The sequence below is a fragment of the Triticum aestivum genome, chromosome 5D (genome assembly GCF_018294505.1).
Source record: "Triticum aestivum cultivar Chinese Spring chromosome 5D, IWGSC CS RefSeq v2.1, whole genome shotgun sequence".
NCBI classification, from domain to species: Eukaryota; Viridiplantae; Streptophyta; class Magnoliopsida; order Poales; family Poaceae; genus Triticum; species Triticum aestivum.
The window spans coordinates 415070956-415080817 of record NC_057808.1 but is presented as its reverse complement, the minus strand read 5'-3'; the positions used below and the strand labels follow the sequence as shown (position 1 = coordinate 415080817).

The following is a 9862-nucleotide window of genomic DNA, read 5'->3' as shown; positions in this document are numbered from 1 at the left end:
CCAGCACCAACACGGACACGAAGCTTCCCACGCTGTCTCACCACAGCACCGCGAAGATGGCCTGCACAACGAAGAAGAGGAGCCGGGACTAGTGCAGCAGCACCGTCGGCATACGGGAGGGCCCCACCTCCACCGTCCACGACGGTAGCCGACCGAACGCCATAGCAGGAGCCTACCGGGCCCGTGGCCCCACGGGCCCGGCCGGGCCCTCAAAGGCCCGGACAGCTCCCGCCTCCGCGCAGCAGCTGACATGTCGCCGGCGTCACTGTCCCAGTCCAAGCCGCTCCCCTGCCTCCCCATACAGAGGGCGTCGCGGTCGCGCCGGAGTCGACCCGCAAGGACCCAAACGGGACCCTACGGGCCCAGATCTGGGCCGGGGACATGCCGTCGGCCGACCAGCACCACCGGACCGCCCTGCCGCCAAGAGGCGGCACCACCACGGCGAGCGCCGCCGGCCACCGCACCAGGCTGCCGGACCGCCACCGGTCGAGCAGCACCGCCGCGTCCCCCCCCCCCCCCCCGGGCAGGAGGAGCGCGCGCGGGGAAGGAACGACCCGCCGCCGCCGACACCACCCAGCCAGATCCGGGGGCGCCCGCCGCCGGCGGGGGGGGAGGGGGGAGGGATGAAGGTGTGCGGACGAGGAGGGAGGGGGGCGTGCGCCGCCCCGGCCGCCTCCCGGGGAGACGGCGGAGGCGACTGGACGAGGAGGAGGGGAAAAGGGGGGAGGGGCGGGGCGGAGCGCCCGCGCTCGCGCGGAGCGGCGGCGGAAACGGGAGGACAGGAGCGGCCGAGCGGGGAAACGGGCGCACATAGAGAGATCTTAGTTCAAGACACACATACGATGGTATTACTATTACAATCTACAGGATGCCATACCTGGCAAAGCGACAGCTAGCAAGAACTTCGATGGCCATCTGGAAAGTTTTATTAGGAAAAAAAGGGTTCACAAGCGTTGCCTCAAGAACAGGTACACGTACATACTCCTCCGTTTCAAATTTAAGTGTCGCTTATTTAGTACTCTCTTTGTTCTGAATTACTTGTCGCACGTATGAATGTATATAAATGTATTTTAGTTCTAGATATATCCATTTCAGCGACAAGTAATTTGGAACGGAGGAAGTACAAACCAAGGGAGCATGTTCCAACCTAATCGTGCCTCGGTTTGGCCTTCCCTTGCCTTCAAGTGACGCAGGCAGAGGCAGCGCGCATAGACGGAGAAACTATCTCGCTATCCGACCGAAGTCAAGAGCGTTTGCTTAATCTCGTGGAACATAACATCGCATCAAACAGTAAAGCCGATGACGACGTAGATGATCTAAGCCAAGACATCTCGCCGTCGCGCCGGAACCACTAGATGGATCTCATTTTTCCGCTACAGGAAACAAGACTAGTTCATGATGGCCCTAGCTGCAAATCCTCACTTTAACCTATCATCTTTCTTGTGCTCTTCTAGTGGGTGAGTTTGCTTTCTAAATGGTGCAAGTGTGCAATCAAGCAGCGGTTTTGCATAGATTCTGGATAGGATCTAGTGTCATGCAGGCAACAGCCACCTACCTACCTAATGCCTGTGCTTCAAGCGTGCGTGTGAAAAAACCACTAGACTGAATGGTCCGAAAATATATAATAGAGCACATGCACCCAGGCCCTCTCTATCTAGCCATCCATTTTCTGCATCGCAATTCGTGCAAGTACTTTTTTTTTTCTCCCACACAGAATATATCTTGAAGTTCAAACCTATGCAGTGTGGCAAAGCTTTCTAACTAGAATCTAGGATAAATCTTTTAGATTTTTTTGTCAAACATAAATATACAAAATAAGTTTTCTTTGATTAAAAAATCAAATTTCTAGTATTCATGTCGGACAAAAAATTCTGAAAGATTTATCCTAGATTCTAGTTAGAAAGCTTTGCCGCACTGCATAGGTTTGAACTTCAAGAGATGTTTTGTGTGGGAGAAACAAAAAAGAAAAAATTTCGTATAGAAAGTTAGTTGTGTCGCACGGATCTTAAAGCAACATTGGAGAGCTAGGATAGCAGGGCCGGGGTGCAGGTGCTCTAAAAGTCCACGTCCTTGAATGATCTAGCCTGCATGATTGGACCACTTCTAGAGTTCTACTAGTTATCTGAGTTGTCTGCGTCAGCTTGCTGCCCGGACTGATTCGTTAAAACCAAAAGGGAGTTCGGGCAACTGTTAAGTTACTACTCAGCATTTCATCATATGAATGAATGAGTTCTTCGGAGCGATATCAAAATTATTTGTTTCCACGTGCCGGAGCGATCAGCAACAGCAACGGGCGTCGTGCTGTGGTGGCAAGTATCAGGGCCATCGCCAAGTGGTTGACTGTTGGTGCTTCCAGCTGTATGTCAGCAGGGAAAGGAACAAAAGAGATGTTAGTTTAATTAAGACAGACATGAGATGAGGTCACTTGTTTGTTACTATGGAAATGGTCAGTTCAGTTGCAACAAGCAAGTGTACTATACTCCTTGGTTACACCAAAAGATTGACATTGATTAAATTAAAGCAGTAGATGAAACAAAATATTGTATCCATGGGGCTTAAAACAATCCCTTAGAGCTTGGTTTGATCAATTTAGAAGAGCCGTGTGCGAAATGGGATATGGCCAGTGAAGTGGAGGCCACACTGTATTCGATAGATAATCAAATCAGAAAATCACAATTCTAGCAGTCTACATGGATGATGTAATAATCACAGGAGATGACACGGTAGAAATAACAAGGGTTGAGAGTTGTTTAAGAAAAGCATTTGAAGTAAGAAATCTTAGTCAACTTAGATACTTTCTTGGAATAGAGATGACAAGATCAAAGAAGGGATAGTTCTATCACAACACAAGTGTAACTTAGACCTCCTTAGTGATATGGGGATGATGGAATGCCATGCAGCTCCAACACCCATTGATCAGGATCACAAAATAAGAGCTCAGTCTAGCAAACTTTTAGACAAGGAGAGATATCTGGTGGGACGATTGTTGTACTCGTGTCACACAAGACCAAATATTGCATATGCGGTTAGCATAGTATAAGCATATACATGCATGAACCAAGAAGTCTACATATGGATGATGTCCCAAATCCTAAGATGTTTAAAAGGAACTCCAAAAAAGGGCTATGGTTTAAAGCAAATGGACATCTCTGGGCAAGTTGTTTAGATGATAGAAGGTCAACTTCATGTTATTGTGTATTCGTTGGAGGGAACTTGGTATCATGGAGAAGCAAAAGAAAACAATAGTATCAAGGTCAACTGCAGAAGGGGAGTATAAAGCCACATATTAAGGATTAAGTGGGATGCTATCGGTAAGAAACTTTTTGAGTGAGCTAGAGGTGTTAAAGGCAGGACACTTGAACGTATGGTGTGATAACAAGTCAACAATTTGCATAGCAAATAATCCAGTCCGGCATGATAGGACAAAGCACATTGAGATTGACAAATTCTTTATTAAAGAGAAGTTGGATGCTAGAATCATCAAGGTCAACTATGTGAGTACATGGCAACAGGTTGATGATTATTCAACAAAGGGTTTGGCTATCAAGGATTGTAAGCGAGCTTGTGTCAAATGGGAACAATAGATATTTATCACCCATTTTGAAGGGGGGTGTTGGACAGTAATTGGGCTTCCGTATTCCGACGTCTCCTGGCCCATGTGGCCCATTCTCTCCAATGGGGGGGGGGAGGGGGGTGGACAGAGTATATAACCTGGAGTGGGCTCTCACATTGGAACCCTAGAACATTACAACATTTGGTTGTTGCCTTGAGGTTAGCCACCCATTCCTTAAGTGTAGGCTATTTTCGATCACCTAGTGACATGTTATTTCCATTTATTGTTGGGTCTTGTTGTGTTGTGACCCCGTTAGAATGTTGCTATGTTGTAGTTTTTTTGATTTCAGTACTTACTGTGATGGATGGTGGGCTGAGACTTAGTTTCTGAAGTTTTTGAAACTGGATTTCAATTCAACATCAATGTGTCTATTTTCAATTTTAAAAAACTTGATAAATACAATTCTCGCTAAGTTCAAAAAGGTAGATTCACTGTCGTTTCCCTCGCTAAACCAAGTTGTCACATGGAGCCGAACTTTCCAGCGTTGCCGAGCTCAACAGAGCAAATACTTTTCGAGCTATCATCATTCCCTCTATTTCCAAGATCCTAACACGGGACTTGAGAAAAAGGAGAAAGGAGCCGAAAATCGACAGGACCATATTCTTCTCCAATCTGAGTTTTGCTCAAGTCTCCAATAAACTCAAGGACATATTCAAAAAAAAAATCTGACCGTCGGTCGGGGTGGTTTGTGGATTGCGGAATTTCACAATATTAATTTGAAAGATGCCTGGCCTAGCAAACAAAGGGACACCAAGAGGGAGGTTTTTATTCTGATTATCTGTCAGGATGATAGAATTGTTAGCTTTACGATCCTCTGTTGGCTGGCTCCGAAAAAGTCCCAGAAACGCCGCCCCGTGAAGAAGCTGTCAAGCAACCAGAACCAAGTGTGGTTACGTTCCATCCAACCAAATCGTGCTTTTACTTTGGCCTTTCCTCGCCTTCAAGTGACGTACACTGAAGAAACCATGCCGCTCTCAGACCAAAGCCATCAACGTCTGCACTAAGCTCGTGGTACGCGGAATGCATCAAACAATGAAAGCAGATAACGACGTGGATGATTGAAGCGTTCATGGAACTTTCCGCGAGGATCCAGGACATGTCGGCGTCGCGCAACTACGTCCCGTGGAAAATGAAGGAACCCCTCCTTTTTTTTCCCCTCTATACATGCATGAAAACAGAAGGAATTTGGTGGATGTTTTCCTACTAGACTCCTAGTGCGTTCTTCATGGTCCTAACTGCAAATCCTCAATTTGAACCATCATTTTGTCTCGTGTGCCGTTCAGCGAATGGGTTGGTTTCTGAATAATGCAATCAGGTTTGGCAATTGGCATGCACGCGTAGATGCTTGATAGGATCTAGTGTCATGGAGACAACAGCCACCGTACCTACTACCATGGAGCATGCGTCTGGTGGTCTGATGTAGCAACATCTATCTATGCAGAGCATTTCCATCCAGAGCAAATCTAGTAGCTGGTCTGAATGAATGATTGAGCCGCTTCTTGTTATCTATCTCAATTGTCTGTGTCAGCTTGATCCATATTGGCCGGACGGATTCATTCTATTCAAAAGTAATGGGAGTTCAGCCAACTGCTACTACTCAGCATTTCATCATGATGATATAAAATGAATTGAGTTTGTAGTTAAAGTTATCTGTTTCCATGTGTTGGGGCAATCTGCAACGGGCGTCGTGGCAGCGATTATCACCTCCATCGCCAAGTGTTTGACTGTTGGTGCTTCCAGCTGTATGTCATTAAGGAAACTAACAAAAAGAATATATTGTTCACTTGCAACAAACAAGTGTATACTCCTTGATTACACAGAAGGACTGGCATTAATTAAAGCAGTAGATGAAACAAAATATTATCTCCATGGTTTGGTTTTAGAATTGCTTGTTGCTACCAGCAACCAGAGCTCAACTATAAACATATGGTCCATGGATTAGCTTCAACTCACGGTTGCTGATAAACATCTGGGACACTAGGGCAACAACAGGATAGTAGAGAGCGCTGCTACAACTCTGTGAGCAGAAAATACACTAGCCAGAATCACCCGAAAAGCAGCTTCGGGAACATTGTTATGCACCACCCCCATCCCTTCGGTATGGCATGAAGCGATGATCTTTGGATGCATTCTTCTTGCGTCGCTTCTCCATAAAGGAATCAAGCTTTCCTGCCTCCTGTAAATGGTCAACATAAATTGAAGTGTAAGGCCAGGGATGCTCATAAGCGTGGAAAATTAGCAGTCAATTGAACTCTGGGTGCCTTACCTTGAGCTCATTGTACTTATCCATCAACTTCCTTTCACGAATTTCAGCTGGTCAAGAAAAAAAAAATCTTTAGATATGTAGATAGACGTGTGAGAGAGGAGGGAAGGGGAGTGGGGAACAAACATTTCTTCAGATAATATGGTCGTTTTCCGGCCTTTGCTGCTTCCCTCTCTTTCTTAATATGTCCACGCAGAATTTCTGATTCAACGTTCTTCTGAGGATTAGACCTCAACTGCTTATCCTGCAGAATAAGAACATGTTCCATCAACCAACCAGCAATACAAAGACCTGATAACTTGCTCAATACAAGGAACCCAGTTCTGAAACTATCACACAACTTATATTTGTACTAAAAAATACACATGTAACAGTCAAATAAGATTAAAGAAGCATCTCCTACTGTATGCCCTCTAGCATAATATCAAATTGCAGCAACCATGTGTTATTGGATAAATACATCTAGTTTTGTACTCCCTCCGTCCCGAATTAGTTGTCTTAGATTTGTCTAGATACGGATGTATCTAGACATGTTTTAGTGTTAGGTAAATCCGTATCTAGACAAATCTAAGACAACTAATTTGGGACGGAGGTAATACTATTTCTGATTATACAATGCTCATGCCTCATCTCCGACTGGAAACGTCCGGATATGATATGTGCTCATCCTTCGTGAGTTTGTGTATAAAATATAAATAGTTGACATGTGACAGCTTGAAAAATAAATCTAAATCACGCACATAGCGTGCCATGTCTACTTAGTTGCTGTTATGTTTCACAAAAAGGCTGAAGTCGAATGCCGTCAAATATTAAAAAGTTCAAATACAATTCCGTACATATTTTTATGATAATAGCACTCAGCAGAATGACCTACCTAGATATTTGAAAGATTCAACGCCAAGCACAACAAAATAACATTAATAGCAAAACATGTCAAAACCTATTACAAAATGTCAACTTGTGAGCAAGTATAAAATACTTACAATCCAGGTGATTTGATTCTTCGCTTCTTCAATGGCATTCGGATCCTTCAATTTCTTAATCGACTTTTGGAGTTTCTGGAGAGGCACATTAAGACAGTGCAGGATACACATTTAATTTTTTTCAAAATAATGATCCATGAGATGGGATTGCACAGGCAAAGGCATAAAAATACCTCTTTTTCTGCGGGCAGATCATGATCGAATAAGAAATTGTATCTTTTCCTGAATCTGAATGCCAACAAATTAGAACAAACTGTCAAACACGGTACAGTCAAAAACGGTATCTAAACTACTTAATACAGATTAAGAAACCATAGGGGATTTAAGAGACATGAGAATGGAAATGAATGAAAGTTTGCCCACCTTATTTTGGCAGGATTAAAATAGAACATGTTTATCTAAAGGGCACACAATCATGTGTTTAGAAATGGTACAAGACAAATAATGTCATGCAACGGATGATACAAGTATGTTCGACTCTTACCCTTCTTTATCAACAGTTCCATATACAGGTTCGAATCTTGGATCCCTTACAACCTACAGAAAAGTAATGCAGTAAATACAATGAGATATATTACATGGTACAGTCACTGTCTCACTAAAGATCAAGCTATACTACAGTTACACCCAACAGTGCAGTGTGTAAATAAACATCCTCAACATAAGCATAATATGATAGGGAAAGTTTGCATATTGAATCACTTTCAGTATGGTTAAACTAGATTTAAAACCCAAGCAAATCAACAAAAAATGAAAATAGATTAAGATTCCTAACGACAGATTTAAAGTAGTTTTTGTCTAGATTATTATTATTTTTGGTCTAAAGAACATTTAGTTGGATTAAGCAACAGGGAAGGAACCCTGTGGAATATGATTCCATTTTCCAACAATGTACCAGAGGGTCAAACAACAAAACTGGCACAGAAGTCAAGTCGAACAAAAGTAAACCTCGCTGCACATAATGTCAATCGATTCACGAAAACTTAAATCAGCATTCTCAAGCTATTTAATCGATAAGAGTAGCGTATGTAACTGAAGCAGCAAGACATGCCCAATGTCAATATGTATTTTCAAACCCAGCTTAATTACACAAAGAGCAAGCAAGATATCTATGTACAAGTTCATGCAACGACAATAACATGGACAGACTGAACTCGCAAAGGCTCTAATTGAACTATGGGTGTTCTTATCCTATACTTATGCACTACGAATATACCAAATACTACCAACCCAATCGAATCAAACTCTATCCCTCCCAGCAACACGCTAAATATGAACTGAATCGCACAAGCAACTGACCTTCTTGGGAACCTGGATCACCTCCCTGAGTCTAGGCGGCCGCACATTCGTGCTAATCTCCATGGGCCTGTTGAAAACCACATGAACACATCAGCACAAGCATTCATTCAATTCCCCAAATTGGCTAATAATCCTAACCAGGAACCGGCACGGCGTGGAACCGGACCTCTTCCTGCTCTCCCTGCGAGCCTTCTTCTGGGCCGCGGCGGCAGCAGAAACACCCCGCGCCGCGAGCGACCCGTCGGCACGCGCGCGCTGCAGCTCCCCGAAGGGCACGTCGGCGAGCACGCGCTCCAGCTTCCTCTCCCGCTCCGCTAACTGGTCGTTCTCCGACTCCGACTCCGACCCCGACGACGAGGAGACATCCTGCTGCGGATCAAACGCACGCTGCCGCCGGTGAGGGTTCTGCGGATCCGCGTGGCGGTCAAGGAAAACGCGAGGGCTTGGCTTTACCTCCTCGTCGCCCGATTCCTCGGAGTCTGAGACGGGCTCGTCTTCGGGGTCGCGCTTGCTGGAAGTCGAGGCGGCGGCGGAGGTGGGAGCGGTCCCGCGGTGGCTGCTGCGGCCTTTCATGGAAGCGGCCGGCGTGGCTTCGGCGGCGGCGGCGGCGGCGGCGGCGGTGAGCAGCGGCAGGTCTCAGTGTTCGTCTAACGTGTTTTAGGTTCTGGCCGGAACACGAGTACCCCTCCAAGCAGCCCAAATATTGTTGTTGGGTTCCACGCTTCACGGGCTAGTGCGCGTGTAGTTGCTATATGTGCCGGCCCATCTATGCTTTTCCCACTGGTTTTCCATCGGGTGGTTTTCCTCTGGTTTTTTAGGTACTTTATTTTGTTTTTTTGGTTTTCTTTTTCTTTTCCTTTTACATTTCAGAATTATAAATTTTATAATTTTTTATTTTATTATTTCATGAAATTTCTGAAAATCGAAAAAAAAATCAAATATGTGAACATTATCAAACCGCAAACATTTTTCAAATTCATGAGCAATTTCCAAATCGGTATTTTCCCCCTAATTTGTGAACATTTTTTAATTCCGCAAACATTATTTAAAATTAGAGACCTTCTTAACTTCTACGAATATTTTGAACATTTTTTAAAATTCGTGAACATTTTTAATTCACAAAATTATTTTCAAATTCCTAAAAAATTTCAAAAATTGTGCACTTTTTTCAAATTCATGAAAATTTCAAACTCATGAACTTTTTCCAAATTCATGAACATTTCTCAAATTCACTAACTTTATTTAAATTTGTGATTTTTCTAAAGAAACTCGTGGGTTATTTAAACGGGGCATTGGTCAATAATTAACAGTCAACTATCAAAGACAAAGGTGAGGACGCATGTTCGCTGGCGAGCAAACGCTTGGACGCTATCAGGCCGCGGACCAACTAGCCATGCGCGACCGCTAGGATGCTAACGGCGCCAAAGGCATTGTAAATGAGGTCTCGGGTTTCATTCAATCCATCTGTGTATGCTACTACTAAAAAACGGAGGGATGAAAAGGACACATCCAAGCAGTACTGCCGCGCCTCGCTCAGCTGCAAGGACACATCATCGTTCGACTTCTGGAAGCAGGAGACCTTCCCTTCATGCTCCTGGGCCAAGAAGGTCTGCCGCATGAGCTTCTTTTTTAGAGTCTCGAGCTTGTTACCATGGGCGCTTTGCCGCTCTTTGCTCCCTTATAGCTGGCCACGAAGGGCGCAAC

General features: G+C 44.6%; 1 protein-coding gene across 2 annotated transcripts; it reads right to left on the bottom strand.

The window, feature by feature from the left end:
- Positions 1–5368: 5368 nt before the first annotated feature.
- Positions 5369–8871, bottom strand: LOC123122243 (ribosomal RNA processing protein 36 homolog). 2 transcript variants are annotated; one of them, XM_044542396.1, is made up of 9 exons: positions 8612–8871; positions 8325–8524; positions 8159–8225; positions 7344–7396; positions 7033–7087; positions 6860–6934; positions 6003–6120; positions 5880–5926; positions 5369–5789 (listed from the first exon to the last, which is right to left on the bottom strand). In XM_044542396.1, the coding sequence occupies exons 1-9, from the start codon at positions 8729–8731 to the stop codon at positions 5688–5690; spliced, it is 837 nt and encodes a 278-aa protein (XP_044398331.1). In that variant the 5' UTR covers positions 8732–8871; the 3' UTR covers positions 5369–5687. The 2 variants fall into 2 exon arrangements, with proteins under 2 accessions (XP_044398331.1, XP_044398330.1); XM_044542395.1 differs by having other exon boundaries at positions 8325–8527; positions 8612–8844.
- Between the last annotated feature and the right edge of the window lie 991 nt (positions 8872–9862).

Coding starts and splice junctions, on each gene's coding strand:
- LOC123122243 (XM_044542395.1), bottom strand. CDS start 8,731: ATGAAAGGCCGCAGCAGCCACCGCGGGACCGCTCCCACCTCCGCCGCC. Junction 7,397..8,158: donor TGATCCAGGTTCCCAAGAAG/GTCAGTTGCTTG, acceptor ACTTTTCTGTAG/GTTGTAAGGGATCCAAGATT. Junction 6,121..6,859: donor AGAATCAAATCACCTGGATT/GTAAGTATTTTA, acceptor CTTATTCTGCAG/GATAAGCAGTTGAGGTCTAA.